This window comes from Halichoerus grypus, chromosome 5, assembly GCF_964656455.1.
Source record: "Halichoerus grypus chromosome 5, mHalGry1.hap1.1, whole genome shotgun sequence".
NCBI lineage: Eukaryota > Metazoa > Chordata > Mammalia > Carnivora > Phocidae > Halichoerus > Halichoerus grypus.
This window is the reverse complement of record NC_135716.1, coordinates 75,007,145-75,032,328: the sequence shown is the minus strand read 5'-3', so window position 1 is coordinate 75,032,328 and position 25,184 is coordinate 75,007,145. Positions and strand designations below refer to the sequence as shown.

The window sequence follows — 25,184 nt, the reverse complement described above, 5'->3', positions numbered from 1 at the left end:
TCTCCAGAAGGGGGAGTCTATGCATTTTATTGTAAACACTGTTTAAAAACATTATACCCTGTAAGCATTTCTTTAAACAAAATTATCCTTTTATTCTGAGCACCAATATTTTTTACAGGTATTTTTATTTGAATAGAAATAGCCTCGCTAATATGACACAGAGGTTTTACCTGGGTTGTCCTTCCCTTAGAGCAGAGAGACTGTCGGGGGACATCAGTCAAGCTTCCACCCCCCAGTTTTTGTTCCTTCAAATCTAAAATCTATGGGGTCAGGGTGATCTCAAAACCAAGCTCCTTTTTTCTTACATTTTTTGGAGATTTATTTATTTGAGAGCAATGGTGCGAGTGAGTGGGGGGAGGGGCAGAGGGAGAGAGAGAGAGAGAGAATCTCCAGCAGACTCCCTGCTAAGCATGGAGCCCGACACGGGGCTCGATCTCACGACCCTGAGATCATGACCTGAGCCAAAACCAAGAGTCAGAAGCTCAACTGACTGCGCCATCCAGGCAACCCTAGCTCCTTCTTTCTTTAAATTCCAAGTAGAATTCCAAATTCTTTACATTCTTGAGTGGAATAGTAAGGTAGACCAGGGTTATTCATGGAAGCAGATCATAAAGACCTCCTAAGTTTAAACTTTGGACTTACCCTGAGTGCATGGCCAAGTCAGTGCCAGGTCTGAAGTTGGAGTGTCAGAATGGGGTTTGTACTTTAGAAAGAGCCCTCTGACCAACTAGTGGGGTGATTTTGAGGGGCACTCAGGAGGCAGGAGACCAGTTAGGAGGCCAGTGAACCAATCCAGCAGGAAATGGTGAGTGACCTCCCCAACGGGCTTGGCAGAGAAGAGGGACTAGGTGGAGAGACCTGAGAGGGGTTAAAGAGGCAGGGTCCCCGAGACTTTGTGACTGACTACAGAACCAGAGGGAAAAGGAAGGATGAGAAGGACTTGGAATTGGATGGAAATAAATAGTTCTCTTCCTTCACAAGCTACACAAGAAAGAGATCTGGAGATGCAATCTGTGTTGAATGTAGAGTTAGCCTTTGGACAGCACGGGGTTGCGGGCACTGACCCCACACAGTCGATAGTGTACTAATAACTTTGACTCCCCGAAAACTTAACTACTAAGAGCTTACTGTTGAGGCACCTGGGTGGCTCAGTCGTTAAGCGTCTGCCTTCAGCTCAGGTCATGATCCCAGGGTGCTGGGATCAAGCCCCACATCGGGCTCCCTGCTCAGCGGGAAGCCTGCTTCTCCCTCTCCCACTCCCCCTGCTTGTGTTCCCTCTCTCGCTGTGTCTCTGTCAAAAAATAAATAAAATCTTAAAAAAAAAAAAAGAGCTTACTCTTGACCAGAAGCCTTACTGACAACATCAGCCGTCAATTAACACGTGCTTTGTATATGTATTCTGTACTGTACTTACAATAAAGTTACAGAAAAGAGTGGTTACTCAGAAATCGTAAGAGAAAAATGCACTTACAGTATTTATCAAAAAAAAAAAATCCACTATAAATGGACCCATGCAATACAAACGCATGTTGTTCAAGGTCAGCTGTATTGAATTACCTGTGTGTGGGCACAAGGGGCTTACCAGGAGGAAAGTGGGTGTATGCATCTGGAAAGATAGATCACTGAAGTCAATATTTACTGATCTAGCTAGTCATATTTTCAGGTTTATACGAAAGAAGAGTGTGTGCATTGTACAGCATCGACACTGTCATGGCCTCCTGGGGCCGAGCTGGTCCAGCTAAGGTTCTTCGCACAGAAGAGAAGATGTCTATGTGTGCATCTCTGCAGCCTGTAGTCTTGTTTATCTGGCATCCTACGGGGAGAGTCTGAGCCCAGGAGCTTGCTCTGGTCTGAGACAGCCTTTTCTAGGATGAGCAAAACATCAAAGAAAAAAAAACCAACTTCTTAAGGAACTTAATGAACTCCAAGGACTTTAAATTAATTCTCATTAAATCCCCACCAACTACCATCTCCATTATCCCCTTTATGGAGGAGTTCATTAGGGTGCAGCTTACTTTTTGCCCCAAGCCCCACAACTAAGCAGTGACATAGCTGGGACTTAAACACGGGCCCTGTGCTCTTAACTCTTCCACGGCGCCACGGTTGGCGTCCACTCACCAGCCAGCCTGACGCTCATTCCCAGAAATCTGTGACTGTGTTCTAGCTGGCTACAGCCTGGGACCTCCGGGGTTTAGCCCTAATGCTATTAGGAAATTAGCAAGCGGTAAGTCTGTGCACGCTACTTTTTTCTTCAAAGGACACAGTACAATCACTTTAAAGAGGGAAAACAATGTTGTGGTTTTCTAAAGCAGTGTGATCCCCACCAGCGCTACCCAGAACTTGTGACAAATACACATTTTCAGGCCCCTCCCCAGACCCACTGAGTAGGAAACTCTGCAGGTGGGGGCCAGCAATCTGTTTAACAGGCATTCCAGGGCCTTCTGACAGTGCTGAAATTTGAGAACCCCCTGCTCATTATGTTTTCAGTTTCTTTTTCAGCAATTTAGATTTTTGGATGACTTTGTTTGGTTTGGGATTTTTAAAAAACAGAACAAGCCATGGTGCGTTGGGGGTGGATTTCCAAAGAGAAGTATGTCTAATACCACTCTTATGTGTGTCTACTGACAGGTCAGCTTGGACTCCCGAGTAAGAGAAGTCATCAACAGGAACATGGTGGAGCCATCCCAACACATATTTGATGATGCACAACTCCAGATCTATACCTTAATGCACAGAGACTCCTATCCCCGGTTCATGAACTCTGCCCTCTATAAAGATCTGCTTCAGTCCTTAGCTGAGAAATCGGTTGAAGCATAGGATGTTATCAAATATATTTATTATTAATAAAATAATAAAAGAACTGATGGACTACATCTAGTACAGGGAACTTAGAGGTAGTAGTACCTTCTGCTAGAGTAATACTTGGGCTGTTTTAATAAACAGATGCTTGCTTTTACAGAAGACTATATATTCACAATGTAAACCGTGGCCACCTGTAGTGATACTTTTGAAAAAAAAAACGGGGTATGGCTGTCTTAGAAAAAGATAGGATATTTACATTTACGGTCACCGAGCATGTTGTCAATGGCAAAGGATACTCTAGAAGACTCTCTACTGCCTGGGGCATGCACGTCCTCTGGAGCCAACCAGACCGCCTTTGTTTTGCATGAGTGCAGTTATCTGATGACTCTCCTCCCAAGGAAAAGGCGTTCAAGTGTTTCTTAGCTACTCCTTCCTTCCATCCAGCTGTTTTGAGTATTTTGCTTCTCAGTGCCATCACAGGACCCAAATTCCCATTTTATAAAGATGTGTCACCACTACTCATAAAAATGGAATTTCACTTTTATCTTAGAATCCGTGTATGTATGTGCACGTGTGTCTGTAACGGTTAATGAAAGTCCTGTGCTCTTAAGTGGATCGGTCGCACCTGTTTGGTAAGAGAAGTAGTGTTTAGAAAATTCTTTTGTTGAAAAGTTAGCATGATTTTATTATCAGAATCTGCCAACCTAAAGAATGAATTTTTAATTCACAACTTAGTCGCGTTCATAACAGAACTTTCAAATGAGCATATTTCCATTTTTATTATTCAAAGAAATATGGGCATTTTCAGTCTAAAAAAATAAAGCACAAGAGTTTTATCTCAATTTTTATTCCACATGTTAAATATTGGGGACTATAAGATGAAGTAAGTAGGGAGATATGCAAGGTATCATTTTAGCTCCCAGACTAGGATTCTGATTTTAGATCCCACTATTTTTTTTTAAAGATTTTATTCATTCATTTGTCAGAGAGAAAGAAAGAACACAAGCACAGGCAGAGGGAGAAGCAGGCTCCCCACGAGCAATGAGCCTGACGTGGGACTGAATCCCAGAACCCCAGGATCATGACCAGAGCCGAAGGCAGACGCCCAACCGACGAAGCCACCCAGGCGTCCCTAGATCCCACTATTTTTAATTGTAGGCAAACGGAATAACTTTAACAGCTTCCAGGTAAAACTAGTGGTTTGTATCCCTGAGTCATCCTGAAGAAACCCATCACTGCAGTGAATGGGAAAGACATCCAAAATCTGGAACGGTTTGAGTAGTGGGTTAGAAATTACATGCAAGGGGTCCACAGCAGGCTTCACCCTATTGGGGGGGGCCTTTTTCCTCCTGGTTACCCTCACCTGGCCTGACGATTACTTCATTACTCTCTTCAAGCCCCAGACTAAGCCCCTCGCCTTCATTCTCAGTGAAACATCTTACTTCCTACTTTATGGTGAAAATGGGTCCCCACCAGCTTCATCTTCCCATGTAAACTACAAATATGTCTGGATGGGCATCTGTTCTCACCTCCATCAGTCCAGTCCCAGGGAATAACGTGCTCTTTCCTCCTTTTCAAGGCATCAACCCCTTACATGTGCTTTTAATGCCATAGTCTACAGCTCATTTTTTCACTAGACAGAGGACATAATTGTGATTGAGGTTATAAACTCTGCCCTCTGGTTTACATTTAAGTAAGGATGACAGGTGTCCATGGCCGCTACAGTATACTTAGCAAGTACTGTAACAGGGAGGAACTGAGCCAGAGGAGAAGTCTTGAGGGGCCACAGATTTTGGCAGAGGGTGTGGCAGGGGGTGGGGGTGGGGGGCGGTGGGGGGTGGGGGTGTAGGGAAGGCATTTGTAATTGAAGCAACCCCAGATGAGTCTAGTTGCAGACATGCAGCGTATGAAGTGTCTGTAAGACAGATAAAAGATGTCAAGACATCAGTTGGACGGAGGGACCTGGGTGGCCGAGATTTTAGGCTGGAGTATTTGGGATTTTTTCAACACAGATAAGTAAGATTGCCGGGAGAGTTCCAGCATGAAAAGAGCTGAAAGTAAATCCTGGCATCAATGGACCAAGAAACAAAGAGTTTCCAAAGAAAATTTAGAAGGATTTGCCTTCTCGGTTCGGGTAAGAAAGTGGGGATATGGCAGCAAATGAACGGGTCGGGGGCACATAGTGGTCAGTTAAACGCTCTTACCTGGAACTCCGTTCCCTCTATACCCCCACCACGCTCCTGTGTCCTCAACTTCACCTTGGGTTTTTCCCATACCATGTGCATCCTCGGATTCCCCAACTAAAAACAAGCCTGTGTCACATTAATTGCTGACTCCCCTTCCTCTCTCAGCAGACTCGGCACTCCTGCTGTCTCTATTTGCTCATCTCCGCAGGCGCTCCTTGAACCTTGGCAGCGCACCCATCCCCCGTGGCGGGGTCTCCACCCCCCGTGGCGGGGTCTCCACAAGCCCAAGCCTGACACCACCGCGTTTGGGGTTGACGGCCCAGCTCCCTGACACTGACCCTGCCTCACCGGAAACACTACTTTGTCTTCCGTGCTGCTCTTGCTGTTCTCCGTGTCCTCCTCCTCTCCCTCCGCTCCCTTCCCAGCCAGTGGGGCACAGCAGCTAAGGGTTTGGGCTCTGGAGCCAGACTGACTCCTGCTCACGGCCTGATGGTAGGTACGTAGTCTTCATGGGCCTGTTTCCTCATCTATACAAACGGGGATAATAATGGTACCTTATCCCTAGCATTGCTGTGCAGATTTGTCCCCCAAAGGAGGCAGAAGTTCAGGGAGTACAGTGAAAGGGAGCGGCGGGCAGGACAGCCAAAGAGAGACTGCTGGCTTGCTGTGCAGATTCAAACTAACGCACATGGGGGCACCTGGCTGGCTCAGTCAGCAGGGTATGCGATTTGTGATCTCAGGGGTGTGAGTTTGAGCCACGTGTTGGGTGGAGAGATTATTTAAAAATAAAATCTTTAGGGGCGCCTGGGTGGCTCAGCCAGTTAAGTGTCTGCCTTTGGCTCAGGTCATGATCTCGGGGTCCTGGGATGGAGCCAACACGCTCATGGCTCCCAGATCAGGACCTGGGGTACACTTCCTGCCGCTTTTCATAATCAGCTGCCAGGTTGACATCTCCCCTTGCATATCCCATAGAGGAGTGGGATTCATCTAAATTCTGACTTGTCATCCCACTGCCCCCTTCCCTCCAAGCCCCACCCCTGCCTAAGTCCCCAGTCACTCAGCCAGTCACCTAAGCTCTTCTCTAGGTGCTAATTTCTCCCTTCTTTCTCCTTGCAGACACAGTCACCGAGCCCTGCTGATCTTAACTCTGAAATATTTCTCATGTGTCTCTCCTTCTGATCCCCATTACCTCACACCTGCCAGTATCATTGCCAAGAGCCTCCTAACTGGTCTCCCTGCCCCCATCTCAGCATTTCAAATCCACCTTTCAAAATGCCACAAGGTGACCTTTCTCACGCGCAAATCTGCTCGTCACCCTCCATCCGCTCCTTAGAATCTTCAGTAATTCCTGACTGCCCAGAGTACAAATACCAAATTCTTGGTATGGGATACAAGCAAGGGCCTCTATATACATAGTCAGGCTACTGGCTTCCTAGCCAACCCCACACAGGGTTTAGACTCTAGAATATATACTTATAGATAAGTATATATTCATCCTTTCATAACTGCTCATACTGTTCATACTTTCTGCTACCCACAATGCCACCCTTCACTCAGCGAACTCCTGTCATTCCTTTAAGATTTACCTCACACATCACTGCCTCCAAGAAACCTTACCTGACCTCCTGATTCATACTTCCATTGCATTGGGTGCCATTCTCAGGTATTCCAGGATTTTCCAGTAGAATACTTATCATCTGAGTTTACAAATTATGTTGACATACCTGTCTTTCCATTAGACTATAAGCTCCGGAGTCATTGAAAATATACCTCATCCCTCATTATATAAATATAGAGATGTAATTATGGAACAAAAATTCCATTCAAAATTTGTTTCACAATGTGTCACATCTCAGAAAGAGATCATTACAGCCCACGTGGCTATGGAGCTCACTACCACTACATATCCGTCCGGTGGGTAAATCGCTAGTGACTTCTACGTATATGAAAGAATCCTGAAGCAGCCCCAAAAGGATCCTACAAATTCAATGCAATTCTAAGGTTTTTAAGAATTCTTAAGTAAACTTTGAAAAGCTTATTTTGTTGGGATGGACGGCGCTCCTTTTGGAAAAAAAAAAAAATGGATATATAAACAAATATAAGTTCCAAACCGTTCAAAAGATTTTAAAAAAGAGAACATTATAAGAATATTGGAAGAAAACGTAGGCAATATTTTTATAACTTCAGATGGAAAAGGTCTTCCTAAGCAAAACATAAAACCCAGAAACTATAAAATACTAATAGACTGGATTATATGAAAAAAATTTAAATTCTGTGCCACAAAGACAACATAAAAAGAATTAAAACACAAATATCAGGCTATAAAACACACTAAAAATTACTATGCAGCATGCATTAGGAGTGCCTACAAACTAACAAGACAACTCTATAGACTAAAAAGGAAAGACAATAAAAACAATTAACAGAAGATCAACTGGCTATAAACAAAAAAAGATGAGCATAATAAATACAAAAAGATAATCATATGAACTTGAATTAAAATGAGAGGATACTGGTTACTATTTGCTCCCTAGATTTGCCCAAACCAAAAGGTTTGATAATATCTGGTATTAGCAAAAGTGTCAAGAAATGGGCCTTTATATCCTGTTGACAGGTAAACTAGTTTGACTTTTTGGAAAGCTATCTGGCAATATCTATTATTCTGAATGTACATATCCATTAGCTAGCCAGCTAAACTTTTAAGAATCTATCCTACAAAACATCAAAACAAAAACTACCTACAGGGAAACAGTCTTTAAAGGAAATGTTATATATGCGCATAGACTGCTCTCTGGTGAAAATGAATCCCATACATCTATATGCACTCACAAGGAGTGTTCTCAGGTCAACTGTTAAAGGAAAAAAACAAATTGTAGGATATGTATGTGTGCCTATTTATGTTAACATTATGGCCATTTGAGGGGCGCCTGGCTGTCTCAGTCAGTGGAGCATTCAACTCCTGATCTTGGGGTCATGAGTTCGAGTTCCATGTTGGGCACAGAGACTACTTAATGAAAAAATGTATTTTTTTAAATGGCCATCCTAAAAAAATTCCCTCATTGACTGAGCTGGGTACTGTTTCAAGGTATTTACAAATTATTGTTTGGCCCTTCTTACTCACAATTCTAAGGTAGGATGGTGTTCCCCTTTACAGAGGTTAAGTTCCTTGTTCCAAGTCTCACAGCTCTTAACCACTATGCAATGCCGATTCCCTACGAAAGAGGACTAGAAAGCCCAGTATGAGCACATACACACAAACACAGAGACATAGAGAAAATTACAGAGCCAGGGAGATCATTTTCTTTAGTTCATGATTTTGACCTAAAAGACAAAGGTAATAAAACTAGTTTCATAGGTGGTAGTTAAAAGTAGCCTTGACCAATCTCCTCTGCCCTCATGACTCATGAAGGCTCTGGAGTTTTTATTAAACATAACATGACAAACATTTATTAAAAATCAGCCTTCATAAAAATTTTTAAAAAAAAATAAAAATCAGCCTTCATATATAAAAATACTACTACTGTCTTAGACAAGTCAGGTCTTTTTTTCTCCACTGGTTACTGAATTTGGAGCTAAACCATCTAAGCTTTCTTTCCTGGCAGGTGCATAAGCAAAAACTTCTGTTTTGAGTCATCTAAAGTACAACAGTCACCAAACAGGATTTTTCCTGAGTAATGTCAACTTAATCTCATGGGAGATGAAGTTGTGGCCTTGGCGTTATAAACTATCGACTTGAATTAACTGTCCCAGTGGAATACACTGGAAAAGCAAATAATCAAAATATTAACTATAAGAAAAGGAAAAGTTAAAACTTGATTAGCCTAAGAATGAGAAGTCTGAGTAAAAGAGAATTATCTACTTAAGCATAAAAATTTTAAAAATTAACAGTATGGTGACTATAGTTACCAATGCTGTATTATATATTTGGAAAGTTGTTAAGAAAGATCTTAAAAGTTCTCATCAGAAGAAAAAAAATACTGTAATTATGTGTGGTGAGAGATATTAACTACTTATTGTGACAATCATTTTGCAAAATATACATATATTGAGTCATTATGTTGTACACCTAAAATTAATACAATATTATATGTCCATTATATTTCAAATTTTTAAGTTTTTAATGAGGAGTGGGATACCTGGGCAGCTCAGTTAGGTGTCCGACTCTTGATTTTCGCTCAGGTCATGATCTCAGGGTCATGAGATCAAGCCCTGCGTCGGGTTCCATAACGGGCATGGAGCCTGCTTAAAATAATTCTCTCTCCCTCTCTCTCTGACCCTCCCACCCCCCCCCAAAGAAATTATAAATAAATAAAGTTTTTAACAGGGAGAGGCTTGAGCATTTGGTCTTATGGACATGTTCTGATCAATTTTAAAACAGGATTAGGACTACAATCATTAAGAAGAGAAATAATGGACAGATTAGCGAAACAATCCTGAGATAAATCAGGCTGATAAAGAACCTGTGACTTTAATTGCCCTTCTAGATCACTTACACTACTTCTGCAATATCTTGGAAATCTTAGTAGTACTCTCAAAGGTTTTGATATTCTGATAGCAGTACTTTTATTTAGAATCATTTTACATTTACCCAATTCAAATATTCATCCAAAACAATTTAGGATTTAAAATTTTTTTTCGGCTGCTTGTTACAGGAGTCTATCTCAAACTAGCTTAAACACAAAGGAAACGGATTGGCTTTCATAAGCAGCAAGTCCAGGGTAGTCCTAGCTGCAGCAAGATCGGATCCAGACCTTCTCTCCATTTCTACTGCCTTTGGCTGCTTCACACACAGAGGGACTCTGCAAATTGTCGGCAAAATGGTACAGCAAGGCCCAGATGCAGCCCCCTGCGAATTTAGCTATTCCAGTAGAGACAGTGTTTCTCATCTTTCAGACAGCAATCCCAGGGAAGGGGCATGATATGGAGTGGGACAGTCAGTGACAGACCCCCAAGGTCATACGGAAGTGAGAAGGCATCCCCTAAATGAATCAGACAAGATGTTTGGAAATGACTGCCAAAAAGACGAAAGGTAGAGCTAAGCCATTCCGTTCAGTGCTCTCATGGTTTTTGCTTTTGTATTGTACATCAGCTATACTTTCAAATGGAATTATTACAAAAATAATTTGGATACATACTGTAAACCATATTTAAGGGTTTAAAAAAAACTTTTATTTCAAAACAGCTCAGTCCTCCAATTTTGGAAACACTTGGGCTAATTTAGCTGGACTATATGGCAGGTCACATATGAAATGTCGCTATCTTTGCAGTCATGCATTAAGGGAAAAAAATAATAATAATAAGCTCTTTTTATGGCACCTAGGGAGAGGAATCAGAACAAGTCATTTGAGGTAGTCATCTGTGCTTTCATTTTCCATCCACCAGTTGGGTAAAGAAGTATAAGAGTACACAGGTCCATTTGGAGGGAAAAAAAAACAAAAAAACAAAAAACCTTTTTTCAATTAATAATAAAACTGTTGTTGGGGCACCTGGGTGGCTCAATCGTTGGGCGTCTGCCTTCAGCTCGGGTCATGGTCCTAGGGTCCTGGGGTCGAGCCCCGCATCGGGCTCCCTGCTCCGCGGGAAGCCTGCTTCTCCCTCTCCCACTCCCCCTGCTTGTGTTCCCTCTCTCGCTGTGTTTCTCTCTGTCAAATAAATAAATAAAATCTTAAAAAAAATAAATAAAACTGTTGCTTCACTTTGCAGAATTAAGGTGTCAAAGAGATCTCCCAAGACTCTAGCTCATTACATTTCTTCCTTTAAGGTTAGGAGTCTAAAACATTGACAACCTGGGGCACCTGGGTGGCTCAGTCGTTAAGCGTCTGTCTTTGGCTCAGGTCATGATCTCAGGGTCCTGGGATCAAGCCCCGCATCGGGCTCCCTGCTCTGCAGGGAGCCTGCTTTTCCCTCTCCCACTTCCCCTGCTTGTGTTCCCTCTCTCACTCTTTCTCTGTCAAATAAATAAAATCTTTAAAAATAAATAAAATAAAACATTGACAACCAGTAGTTATCTATCCTGCTTCTGCTGGTCCTCAACACGTGGAATACTCTTTACATCTCAGCTCCTATACGGTCAAGAACAAATGTAATGCACAAACACAAAGATAACCAGGAAAAACTACCTCATGAGTATCTACTATGTGACAAGTATGCTTCTAGGTGTTAAAAATACAGCAGTGAATAAGTTTCCCATAAAAACTTACCGACTCCATCTTTACTAAGTTACAGCTATTGGTTATCTAGTAAAGCCACGATGAGATTCTTCCAATACACGACTCTTACTACTTTTGACTGACTTCAGTTAACTTAACCTTCCTGCAACATAATTCTTCCATTACTGCCTAGGAACTTGTCAATCAGTAATTCTCTTCTGTTTACCATGAAGCAGCATCTTCAATGTTGGCACTTTTCTTATTTTTGAAACTGACGAAAATATGTGGCTTTTATGTCAGTGACTATTCACATCATATTTCCCAGTGGAATATTCAACTCTTCTTAAATGGCTAATTTTCTATAGCTAAATGTGTGTGTGTGTGAGCGGGGCTGGAGGGAGAAGAGTAATTGTTGATTAAAACTCTTTAAACCACAACACTCTAATTGCAGTTTTTATTTTGAGAAGTAAATTCAATTCAAATCCCTGAATTACACTTCGACCTCTAAGAACAATCACTGTGTACCTATAAAACTTCAAAGTATAGCCTGTTATTTCTCTTGGTATCTTGTTAATACTTTATTCTCCATTTGTTATATACAAATTTCAATGTTTGGGTATATATAAATACTTCAGGAGTGCCTGGATGGCTCAGTCAGTTAAGTGTCCGACTCTTGGTTTCAGCTCAGGTCATGATCTCATGGGTCGTGGGATCAAGCCCCGCATCAGGCTCTGCACTCAGTGGGGAGTCTGCTTGAGGATTCTCTCCCTGTGCGCCCCCCACTCACTCTCTCTCTACTAAATAAATCTTTAAAAAGAAGTATTTCAGAACTTTTGCCATGCCTTAGCAAAACTTGTAAACCAGTGCTCATCACCTCTGAGCTAGAAAACCAAGATCGTTATTTTCTGCTTTCCCAGGATGGTTCTTAATTAATTCCCACTGCATATGTCTCATTTAATTCTTCTGTATATTCATTTAATGTATAATCATATACGTATATTCATTTAACACAGTTATTTTTATTTCCCATTAGTTAACAACTGGCTAGTATTTTTTACTAAGACTATGTGGTCTCTCATATTAATGTTATGTGCACACACAGGATGTGCTTGATGCTCTACTGAGAACCACTCCTGCCTCCCTCACCAGGTGTCCAGGAAAAGAGAAGAGAAAAACATGTTCCGTACTACTGCTCAATACTAGTCTTTACTTAAAACTAGGCAGGCATCACCTAATTAAAACTATCCTTTAAAAAAACACCTTAGTAGTTGGGGACACCTGGGTGGCTCAGTCAGTTAAGCGTCCGACTGGTCATGATCTGTCATGGGATTGAGCCCTGCTTTGGGCTCTGCACTCAGCGTGGAGGCTGCTTGGGATTCTCTCTCTCTCCCCCTCACACCTCTCCCTGCTCGCACACGCATGCACACACACTCTAAAATAAATAAATAAATTAAAAACCACCTTAGTAGTGGGAGAGACTTTTGAAACAAAAGGTAGAGCGGGTGTCAGTATCTAAATAAAATGACAAAATGTGATACATGTTTAATAACAAGAAACTTTATTGAATTACAAATTTAAAAATGGATCACTTAATTTAAAAGTGGGACTATTTTAGTTTTATTCTTCCAAAACTCATTCTTCCAAAAATGCACTTTATTTTTCAAGTGATAAAGGTTAATCTGTGAAATGACAAAGTAGAGACAGGATGGTACCAGTGGGCCAATGCTCATATATAAGGTCATAACATGGACCTTTAATGTTGCTTTCTATATTACATCAAATTGATTTGCATTTAAAAAAATGGGAAAAGGGAGCAAAGGGGAGTGCAAAACGTGTACTGAAGTCTTCCTATAGGAGTCTGATAGAATACAGATTCAGCATAATAAAATGTGGCTTTTGTAAAAGTGGCCTTTAAGATGTGCTAGAGCAAGTGTACTCTAAGGAAACCATGTGAAAATCATTTTTTCTTATTCCTAACAAAACAAATGGTACACATGTAAAAAAATTTAATTATAAGATTTGTATTGTAAAACCAATTACATTATAGCCCATATATTTTGCTGAACAACCTCATTCATTGTGTAACAGAAAAAGAGCAAATTTGATTCAGGACAAAAATATGTTCTATCAACCTCCATATGGAAAGACCACAGCTTTAATGATTTATATAGTCCTTAAACTTAATCCTTGGTCAGCAAAGATTTCCAAATCAAAATCAAGTCATAACTGTTTATAGTAACTATACTGTACTAAAATGCTAATATTTTCTTCCCAGGTATGTCTTCCTATGAGGGGAAAAATGGTCAGAAGCTTTCATTCTTTGCCTATGCTGGGATTTATGAAAAACCTACTAAACTACAACAGTGTTCTGCAAAACTAAAATACACTACAGAGTCAAACGGGTAAATAAACAACAAAACCAAACTGATTTCAACAAAGTCATGTTTCCAAAAGTAAAATCTATTAAGAACAAGTCATAAACACGTACAAGAAATTACAAGAAATGATTATCACGATTAGTTACAAATGCAAAATAATATCTAATTATCCCAGACTTGTGAACATAATAATTAAGATCAATCTCATAGGCTAGTTCAAATATTATATACAATTTAGATAAGTTGCTCAAGTAGTATCTGAATACACACCACATGTGATAAACTTATATTACCTCTTCTCCTCTTTTACTATTTGCAGGTATGTGCCAATATGGGGGGGAAAATGTAATTTCCATTTATATATTAACTGAGAAGAATAGTATTTCTACTGTGTATGTTTGGACTCTAAAAAAGTTAAGGTACATTTTTCTTTTAAAAGAAAAAAAAGGTAAAAATAAATTGCCAAAAGTTTAACTGATAAAAGTTTAATATCAACTTACTATAAAAATGAAAAAAAAGTTTTTAAACAAATACCATACAATTATTATGTGGTCTCCCTACTGATCTGAAACTACAGAAGGCATTTAAGGAAGGAATGCTATGTCAAAAACCAAGACTAACCCAAGGGATGTATGTTACTTTAAAAATCTGATTTGCAGGAAAACTAGATGCTTGGCCTAGTTTTAAAGCTAATTACAAAATCCATTTTTTAATGGTCCAGACACTTTGCCATTTCTTCCAACTCAACAGAACTGTCAAAAAAAAAAAAGAAGTATTTCGTGAGACCTTTAAATACATACAATGGGGTGTATCCCGCCCCCATTTAACACAGTATACACCTTATACTGCTAAAGAAAGAGGCATTTTTGAAAAAGATGCTGTATTTCTCAAACATGAACAGACAGCTATCCTAAGTGTTTGACTTTTCCAATTTGGAATCAGTAGCAATATATAACTGAAGAAATAGTATAAAATATTTTATTAACTACCCCTCTTCTTAATGTTTTTAGGTTAAAAAAATGAATTAAAAAAAATGAATTCCAAACCTGAACTTCTAGAGTAACCCATCCTTAGGCATCAGCTTTCTACATTAAATTGAACTTTCTTAAATCCAAGAAGTACTGTCAGAACTATGCTGCAAACTGCCTATATTCAAAACAAACTGCAATATGCCCAATAATATAGAAATCATCATCAACATCATCATCATCCATTATGTAAAATAAATCTAAGAGCTAGCTGGAAAAGCCAGACTTGCTCAAGAGGACCGAAAATAAATAATTAAAAAATGAATGTCCCTCAGGATAGGAGACTCTGTTTCAAATCATGATGACACTCTCAATACCAGTAACCTTCCCAGCTCAGAACTAAGTCCTTTGTGTATAATAAAATGGGTACTGGTCTCAACCCCTAAAATAATGTCTAGGGCCAAAGTCCTATACCATATTTGCGTAGAATATTCCATTGTCTAGCTTTTAATTCACTTCTGATTTTCAGAAAATGCTTTAACTTGGGTGAGTAATTCAAAATAAGCATTAAAGAGCTAAAGCTAAGTATAGCTTAAAAAAAAAAGAAGAAGAATCACACAAGCTTCACAAAAACCAATAAATGCAACCAGCATTTTTGGAATACCAACAATTATCAGGCACTTTTTAAATATATTATCTGTACTCTTCACCACAGCCTGTGTTGTAGATATTATTTACATGTAATATGTGAGAAAATCACAGTTCACTAATGATAAGCAGCAGAGTTCAAAGCCTATTTGGCTCCAAAGACTATATTCCTACTACGTGAGCCTCCCCAACCACACACCCCTAGCAGCCCCATCTATGGTAACAATAAAAATGGTCTCAGAAGTGATGTGTAATTCTTCTCCCAAGTTTAAATTATATTTCTGTGGCTCACAAAAATACTCAAGAAGGGATCATTTAAATAACATACACTTGCCTGTGTGGGGCTCATTCAAGAGCACATAGGTGATATGAAGGCTCAGTGAAAAGCCTACCAAACCATGACAGTACTCATCTGTTAATTCCTAAAATAAACACTAAAACCATCCTGCTGGATTTCAACAAGGTAAAGTAATCTTTCCAGAATCAAAATCTATGAAGACAAGTAATACCCAAAATCTATGAAGACAGATTTTCTGGAAGTACAAGAGTCAAAGCAATTAAATGAGTATAGTATATATAGGACTATGATACAGTAATTGCAGTTAAGATTCAATCCTGTTACTCCTGCACCAAAACAATATGAAAATAGGAAAATTAAGTTAACATTCTTAATTTCTAATAGAGTACAATATATTATATTCCTTTACAAATGGTTCGTCATGGACTTCTGTAGTACTGGACAGCATGAGCAAATGTATATATTTAGATACCTCGGTAGCCTTATGAAAAGACGTGAAGAAATCTTTTATAAATGGGTAAAATATGAATATAAGAAAAAGTCATATACCTTCCATCGATTTCCACATTCATTGCAGACAACAAATGTTGTCATCGGTTCATCAGCACTACGGGTTTGTACCTGCAGCAAAATCAAGTGAAAAATATTACTTTTTACAATACTATAAAAAGTCTGACCTAAATAAGAACATTCTACATTAAGATATACAGTAACCACAGCGGTACCACAATAAAATGTATAAGAGCCTGAAACAAGTTCAAATAAGCTAAGTAATGTCAAAAGGATACATATTTCAAAACTTCTTTTTCTAAGTCATTCCTTGTCTTTTCATGTTTAATTTATTCCAGGTAAGTGGGAAAACCATCTAAAGTCACACATACTTTTTATAAATGGCTAATAAATATTTAAAAATTTCATCATAAGAAGCATTAGAAATGTTAATTAAAAGATACGTCAATTTTCTCTTATAAATTAGCAGAGATGTAAAAATTACGAATTTCATTCTGAAAAATACTGTCACAACCTTTCTAAACTTTAGGCAGCAACAAGGTAAGAGCCTCAAACATCCATTCTCTCTGACCTAGGAACTTGACATCTGATCTACTCTAAGACGGTAATTAGAAACAAAAATAAAGACCTGTGTACAGATCAACATCACTGATCATTAGGGAAATGCAAACCACAAGGAATTATCACCTCACACCTGTTAGAATGGCTATTATCAAAAAGACAAGAACAAATATTGCTGAAGATGTGGAGAAAAGGGAACTCCTGTGTACACTGTTGGTAGGAATGTAAACTGGTATATCCATTATGGAAAACAGGATGGCAGATCCTCAAAAAATTAAAAATTAAACTACCACACAGGGATGCCTGGCTGGCTCAGTTGGTAGAGCATGCAACTCTTGATCTCGGGGTCATGAGTTTGAGCCCCACGCTGGGGGGTAGACTTTACTTTAAAAAAAAAAAAAATGGTAGAGCCAGCATAAAAAATAAAATAAAATCAACTACCTTATGATCCAGCAATCCCATTCTGCATATATATCTGAAGGAAATGAAATCAATACCTCAAAAAGTTATCTACACACCCATATTGACTGCATTATTCACAATAGCCAAGATATGAAAACAATCTAAATGTCCTTCAGCTGAAGAATGGATAAAGAAAAGTGATATATATACACAATGGAACATTATTCAGCCATAAAAAAGAAGGAAATCCTACTATTTGAGACAACACGGATGGACCTGGAAGGAATGCTAAATAAAATATGCCAGAGAATGACAAATACTATATGGTATCACTTATATGTGGCATCTTAATAAATAAAATAAATAAATAAATGTGGATTTCATAGAAACAGAGAACAGATGGTAGTTGTAGGGGCTGGGAGAAGGGGGAAATGGAGAGATGAAGGTCAAAGGATAAAAACTTTCAGGTATAAAAACAGTAATTTCTGAGGATCTAAAATACAGCACAGTGACTAAAGAGTCGATCTTAAGCATTCTCACACACACACAAAAAAAAGAGTTAACTATGTGAGATAATGGATATGTTAATTATCTTGATCTTGGTAATCATTCCACAATGTATATATACATCAAATCATCTCACTGTACACTTTAAAAACATTCAATTATATGTCAATTATTCCTCATAAAGTTGGGTGTGGGAGATCTGTGTACAGGGATGTTTGAAGTGTAATTTTATAATAGTGCAAACACTGGAAACAACTTAAATATCCAACAAGGAAATAATGAAATAAGAGCATACCCATCTGATGGAATATTATACAGCTATTAAGATGTTTACAAAGGTTTGGGCTTGTTGTTTTTTTTAATAATTAAAGGAAAATACTTACATTATAGTAGCTAAGTGAAAAGAAGTACAGTTCTGCCTCGAACAATGTGGAGGTTAAGAGCACCAACTCCTCATGCAGTTGAATATCCACATCTAACTCCTCTAAAACGCAACTGCTAATAGTCTACTGTGAACTACAAGCCTTACCAACAACACAAACTGTCGATTAATACATATTTTGTATGTTATACCTACCATATACTGAATTCTTTTTTTTTTTTTTTAAAGATTTTATTTATTTGAGAGAGAGAATGAGAGAGAGAGCACATGAGAGGGGGGAGAGTCAGAGGGAGAACCAGACTCCCTGCTGATCAGGGAGCCCGATGCGGGACCCAATCCTGGGACTCCAGGATCATGACCTGAGCCGAAGGCAGTCGCCCAACCAACTGAGCCACCCAGGCACCCCATATACTGAATTCTTAAAGCAAGCTACAGAAAAGAAAACGTGATTAATAAAATCATAAGGAAAATACATTTACAGTACTAGACATGTATTTGTTGAAAAAAATTTGTGTGTTAAGTGGACTCATGCAGTTCAAACCCATGTTGTTCAAGGTTCAACTGTACATAAAATGGTTTACAGGGGTGTATGGGTGGCTCAGTCAGTTAAGTGTCTGCCTTAAGCTCAGGTCATGATCTCAGGGTCCTGGGATCGAGCCCTACACCGGGCTCCCTGCTCAGCGGGGAGTCTGCTTCTCCCTCTCACTCTGCCTCACCCTACTGCTCATGCTCTCTCTCTCTAATAAATAAAATCATTAAAAAAATGGTTTACATTATTTAGCTACAACTAAACTAGAAAAACTTCACAAAATACTGCAGGCACCAAAATACTGACCACTGTTCTTTCTAAATGCAGATTAATGGATGATTTTAAATTTTTTGTTCATATTTTTCTGCATTTTCCAATTTTTCTATAAATAGGTCCTTTACATTGCTTTAAAACAGCTAATGTAGGGGCACCTCAGTGGCTCAGTTGGTTAAGCATCTGACTCGATTTTGGCTTGGATTATGGGATCTGGGCGTGGAGCCTGCTTAAGATTCTCTCTCTCTCCCCTTCCCTCTGCCTCTCCTCACCAACCCTCTCTTTAAAAATAAAAAATAAAACTTAAAAAAAAAAGAAAAAAAAAGCTCATTCGACACAGAAATGCAACTCCTGAGAAAATACCCAAAAGAATGGAAAGCAGGGTCTCAAAGAGGTATTTGTACACAGAAGTTCATAGCAGCATTATTTATAATAGCCCAAAAGGTGGAAGCAACCCAGTGTCCATCAACAGATGAATAGATAAACAGAATGTGGTATATACATACAGTGATTATTCAGCCTTAAAAAGGAAGGCAATTCTGGGGGCGCCTGGGTGGCTCAGTTGGTTAAGCGACTACCTTCGGCTCAGGTCATGATTTCAGGGCCCTGGGATCGAGCCCCGCATCGGGCTCCCTGCTCGGCGGGAAGCCTGCTTCTCCCTCTCCCACTCCCCCCTTCTTGTGTTCCCTCTCTCGTGGTCTCTGTCAGTTAAATAAATAAATAAAATCTTAAAAAAAAAAAAAAAGGGAAGGAAATTCTGATATATGCTATAATATGGATGATCATTTATGAACATTACATGGTTTTAATTTGTATTTCCCTGATGATTAGTGATGTTGATCTGTACACACATTTGCGTTTCTAATTACTAACTTAGAATAGATCAGGTATCAGAAATAAGCCAGGGACAAAAAAAGGACAAATACTGTTATGTGGTACCATTTATCCCTTTGACTACCTAGAGTAGTCAAATTCAGAGACTGGTGGATGCCAGGAGCTAGAGAAATGTACAGTTACTATCTAATGGGTATAGGGTTTCAGTCTTGCAAGAGAAAAAGAATCCTGGAGATTGCCACAATATTATGAATGTACTACTACTCAATTATATACTTAAACATGGTGAAGGTGGTAAATTTTAGGTTATGTGTATTTTGCCACAACTAAAAATTTTAAAACAAAAGAGAACTCAGGAAAAAATAATAATAAATAAGCTAATATGATTTTTTTAAACTTTATCAACATAAGATAATAGACTTCCAAAGTTCTCAAAAAAAATAAAGTTGTAAGTTATTTTTAGGTTTAAGTTACGGGGGAGATGAGAAGATGGGAGAAGGCAAGAACCTGACTACCAACAATATTGCATTCTGAATAAGGTCTATTTAAATTTAGTGTGGGATGATGAAATCCAGTATATTACTGCCTCAAAGATGAGAAGCACACAATACTTGTCAACTATCAACATGATTTTTAACTCAAAAGCCCAAAGGGAGAAAAAGAAGAGGCATTCTCAAAAGAATAGCATTCTGCTTATTTAAGGCCTTCAGATAAAAATGGTTTGAAAAATCCTTCTGAAATATTCTCATGTATTTATATCTAGATACTTGCTAACTAGGGCCCTAAAAGTACATAGATAGGAGGAATTTTTGCCCTCTGGGAAAAATGTTCATCTCCTGGTAGGTACATGTTAACCAAGAGTCAAACTTCAGTCTTTTATATCTGTTATTCTGCCAACTTTGGAAATTTTCTATCTATTGACAGAATTGATTCTAAGAAAATCATACTGACTTCCTCTTTAGACTAGGTTCTTTCTATTAAAAGAAACGTTTTTTATTGTAGCTGATTATGTAAATATATCACTTCTTCGTATGTTTTTTTTTTTTAATTTATTTATTTAGAGAGAGCACGCACGCGCACAAGAGGAGAGGGATAGAAGGATAGGGAGAGAGAACCTCAACTAGACTCCACACTGAGCGCGAGCTCGACATGGGGCTTGATCCCAGGACCCTGAGATCATGATGGGAGCTGAAATCAAGAGTCAGACGCTCAACCGAGCCACCCAGGCGCCCTGGCTTCAAATGTTTTAAAGAAGCTTTGGCAGGCGCCTGGGTGGCTCAGTTGGTTATGCGACTGCCTTTGGTGCAGGTCATGATCCTGGAGTCCTAGGATCAAGTCCTGCATCAGGCTCCCTGCTCAGCAGGGAGTCTGCTTCTTCCTCTGATCCTTCCCCCCTCATGCTCTATCATTCTCTCTCTCAATAAATAAATAAAAATCTTTAAAAAAAATAAAAGATGCTTTGGCTTTAAATACCTTTCTATTTATACTTAATACTTCCTACTATGCAGCATTTTCAGGAGAGAATTTTTATTGCTTAGACTTTTCTGCCTAATCGAAAGAAAACAGAGCAATCCAAACTTAGAAATTTCTGAAGCCACTTTCATATGTTAATATATTTTAGTGACTATCGGTAGTAATAGTTCCACAAAACAAAATACTGAAATATCAGATCTATAACTATGATTAAATGAAAGACTTCAAAAAGAGGACTTTGGATTGGTTAAATAGAGCATATCTGAAAATGGGAGTGTTATGTACCTTTAAAAACTAAAAGAGGCAGAAGTTTATATAATGTGCTACCACATGTGTTTAGGAAATGGGGAAACAGGGGCGCCTGGCTGGCTCCATCAGAAGAGCATGCAATTCTTGATCTCGGGGTTTTAAGTTTGAACCCCATGTTGGGTGTAGAGATTACTAAAAAATATAAAAAACAAATGTAAAAAAAGGGAAAACAAAAATATATTCATATTTGCATGTATATGCATAAAACACGTAGAAAGCCACACAACAAATAACCTAGTTTACCTCCAGGGAGGTGGGACCAAGTGGCTGCAGGTAAAAGTGGGAGGGGAATTTTCCACTCACAATCTTTTGTACCTTTTGAATTTTTAACCTTGAGAATGACACCTTCTAAAACTTAAAAAAAAAAAAAAAAGGTTCCTTTCTACAACTTATATACAATTTAGTAATACTACTTCCTTAACTTCTGCCTAATTTTCTGTCTATCAGAAAATTCGATTCCCTAAATCCATTACCCTAAAACATTAACTGTAAGTTGTTCTTTAAGGAGAAAATTTTGAGTTTAGTAGATTACAGACACAGCACAAAAATACCTACTTGACAAATGAAATTAATGACAGTGATAAACCATTTTCACATATGTGGCTCTTTCCAGCTTTCTTTTTGTCCAAGAACAAAAAGGAAAGTTAGTCGCATCATATGTGAAAAGTCATCAATACGCTGCAGGAAAGGAAATCAGTATCTGGAAAGCAATTAAGCAAAAAGTACCTACACCCAAGTGAGGAAGAGTAAAGAACTTTCCTTAAATTATATGATCCTGCCAAATAAAAAGAATTATAACCTGTTTATATACTAACCAATAATCAACTGCTCAACTCTTAGAATGTGGCCATTTCATTAAATCCTACAATGATTTTTATAAATTTTATTTAATTGATACAGCTTTCACAGTAACAACTTCCATGAAAGTATAAATATATCAACTTATTTTCAATTAACTGGAATGTGTGTATTAAGAAAGCATTATCAAAGTACTGGTAATTATCTTTACCACTGGTTTTGAAACAGGAGTTGCAAGCATTCTACTTAATGTAGTTAGTTTTAATTGGATTATAATTGACATACAATATTATATCAGTTTCAGGTGTACTACATAGTGATTTGGTATTTTTATACATTACAAAATGATTATCTTTATAGGTTTAGTTACCCTCTGTCACTATACAAAGTTACTACATTACTGACTATATTTTCTATCTTGTATATTACATCCTTGTGACTTATAACTGGCAAGTCTGTACCTCTTAATCCCCTTCATTTATTTCATGCATCCCCCCCACCCCTCTTCTCCAACAACCACAACCACCACCAGGTTTGTGCTCAGATGAGTCATTTTTTTTCTTTTTAGATTCTACATATAAGTGAGATCATATGGTATTTGTCTTTCTCTGACTTACTTGACTTACTAGCACAATACCCTCAAGTATCCTTACGTGAAAGTAAGAATCTATAAATAATCACCAACCTGTGTGTAAGTACAATTCTTCTTTTTACATTTGCCACATGTGAATAAGTCAGTCTGGGTTCCACCTGTCTTGGCCATCTGATGCTCTCTGATGGCTTCTTTGGTCAAGTTTTTCCGCATCTCTTTGAGTTCATCACTAGCCATTTCCTGTCAGGGAGGTGGCAATACCACTCAGTTATAGGCATTTTCTATATATATCCTGAATGTTTTTTTATGTTCTATAAGCTCAATAAACCAACTTTTAAAGTTTTAAAAGTGAAAAATTTTTCCTCAAAGAACTCAGAGTTTGCTTTCTTTTAAAATTTCATCAAATACTTGTAAGTTTCTATGTGAAAATTAGATTTAATTACCTCTTAAAGGTTTATAAACAATGTAATAATACTGTAGCAATGAGCACCTCTAGTATCCAGATTGTTGTCTGTACCATTGCCCTCCCCAAAAAGGAACCAGGGATCTTTGGAGGAATATCTGGTTCCCATTTTGAATCAAGAAATGCAGAGGATTTGGAGTGCCTGGGTGGCTCAGTCAGTTGAGCATCCAACTCTTGATTTTGGCTCAGGTCATGATCTCAGGGCTGTGAAATCCAGCCCCACATTAACTCTGCTCAATGCGGAGTCAGCTTAGGATTCTCTCTCTCCTTCTCCCTCTGCCCACCCCCGCCCCCCCGCTCACACTCTTAAAGAAAAAAAAAAAAAAAGAAAAGAAATGTACAGGATAAGCCAAGGTCATCCTCTTGTGCCAGAGAAGCATGGAAGCTACCAAAGACTTTTTTGTTGGTTGAGTCATATGGACGAGGGGCTACCATGAAGGACCTCCCATTAGCCAAAGATAGGACAATTTCTTCAGCTATCAAAATAAATTACTGTAAAGAACCAATCCCCACTGGATAGATGAAAATGTCACAAGTCCTGGGGCGCCTGGGTGACTCAGTTGTTAAGTGTCTGCCTTCGGCTCAGGTCATGATCCCAGGGTCTCGGGATTGAGCCCCACATCAGGCTCCCTGCTTGGCGGGAAGCCTGCTTCTCCCTCTCCCACTCCCCCTGCTTGTGTTCCCTCTCTGTGTCTCTCTCTTTAAAAAAAAAAAAAGTCACAAGTCCATGATACTGAAAAAGAAGAGCACAAGCATGCAAAAAAAGCAACAAAGCCCCCCCTGGCAGTTACTAGGGCACCAACTGCTCATTCTGCTAACTGTTAACTAAAGGGAAAGAGTTTCAGACAATAGACAACATTTACCTGCCTTTCCTATCCAAACCAAAGGGGTCACCAAGTGCCTGAATTTACAAAGGAAAATGCTTCTTTATTAAAGAATCTAGCTAATAAATGTGAAAGGAAGGACAGAACTTTAGAAATCACTATTTTGCAACTCCTAATAATTTAACCAATTCAGGTAAGGAAATCAGTGGATGAATACATTAGATGAAAGGTCAAAGGAGAACTTTACAATGGAGGAATCAGACTGTTAATATCCAAACCCACTGATCAATCTCAGCATGCTAACAGTAAAGCAACAAGACATTATGTGTCTCCTAATGCAATACGAAGTAAAAAGCACCAATTACAAGTATTTATGTGGGGAAACACAGTTGAATTTGTATGTAATCGAGCCTATAGAACTAGCTTCCAGTTCACAGACAAGAGAGGGGACAGAAAAGTTAAATAACATCCTGAGGAAGAAAGAGACAATTCATACTGTGGGATACAGAAGAAATAAATTGGTTTCTTCAACAGGTCAGTGTCATGAATAAAAAAGGGGTCAGGGGCAGGAAAGAGACTGCAAGGGATTTAAATACATATATATACAAAATCTTTAGAGACCTAACTAAAGGTAATGTGCAGACTTGGATCCTGATACAAAGAAATGTACAATCAGGAAAATATGAATATATAAATTAGGAATTGCTTTTAGCTTTGTTGGATGTAGTGATGACAATGTAGTTATGTAAGAAAACTATTTTTTAAAATCATCAAATTTTTAAAGGTATCGCTCTTAGGTTTATAAAGGTAAAAAGAGGGGTGCCTGGGTGGCTCAGATGGTTAAGTGTCTGCCTTCGGCTCAGGTCATGATCCCAGGGTCCTGGGATCAAGCCCCACGTCAGGCTCTCTGCTCAGCAGGGATTCTGCTTCTCCCTCTCCCTCTGCCTGCCGCTCCCCCTGCTTGTACTCTCTCAGGCTCTGTCAAATAAATAAATAAAATCTTTTTAAAAAAAGCTTATAGAAAAAAGGTAAAAAGATATAATGTCTGCAATTTGTTTGAAAACAATTCAGGGGAAAAGAAGGAAAAAGAAAAAAGAAAAAAGGGATAGACTGAAAAGGGTCACAATTTTTTTTTTTTAAGATTTTATTTATTTGGAGAGAGAGAGAGCATGAGTTGGGGAGGGGGGTAAAGGGAGAGAGAAGCAGACTCCCCACAGAGCAGGGAGCCCAACGTGGGGCTCAACCCCAGGACCCTGGGATCATGACCTGAGCTAAAGGCAGACACTTAACCAACTGAG

General features: G+C 38.9%; 2 protein-coding genes across 6 annotated transcripts in view; one reads left to right on the top strand and one right to left on the bottom strand.

Moving 5' to 3' along the window:
- Positions 1 to 3,644, top strand: part of RGS20 (regulator of G protein signaling 20) — a 46,408-nt gene extending 42,764 nt beyond the window's left edge. For all 5 annotated transcript variants that reach the window (XM_078072384.1, XM_036106270.2, XM_036106251.2 and 2 more), the window contains one exon: positions 2,629 to 3,644. In XM_078072384.1, the coding sequence (XP_077928510.1) occupies positions 2,629 to 2,817 (189 nt within the window). In that variant the 3' untranslated portion in view covers positions 2,818 to 3,644. The remainder of the gene's footprint in view (positions 1 to 2,628) is intronic.
- Positions 3,645 to 12,674: 9,030 nt separating this feature from the next.
- Positions 12,675 to 25,184, bottom strand: part of TCEA1 (transcription elongation factor A1) — a 46,189-nt gene continuing 33,679 nt past the window's right edge. The window contains exons 8-10 of the mRNA XM_078072381.1: positions 22,693 to 22,839; positions 15,979 to 16,050; positions 12,675 to 14,267 (exon numbers count right to left, since the gene is read on the bottom strand). Coding sequence (XP_077928507.1) covers positions 14,259 to 14,267; positions 15,979 to 16,050; positions 22,693 to 22,839 — 228 coding nt within the window. The 3' untranslated portion in view covers positions 12,675 to 14,258. The remainder of the gene's footprint in view (positions 14,268 to 15,978; positions 16,051 to 22,692; positions 22,840 to 25,184) is intronic.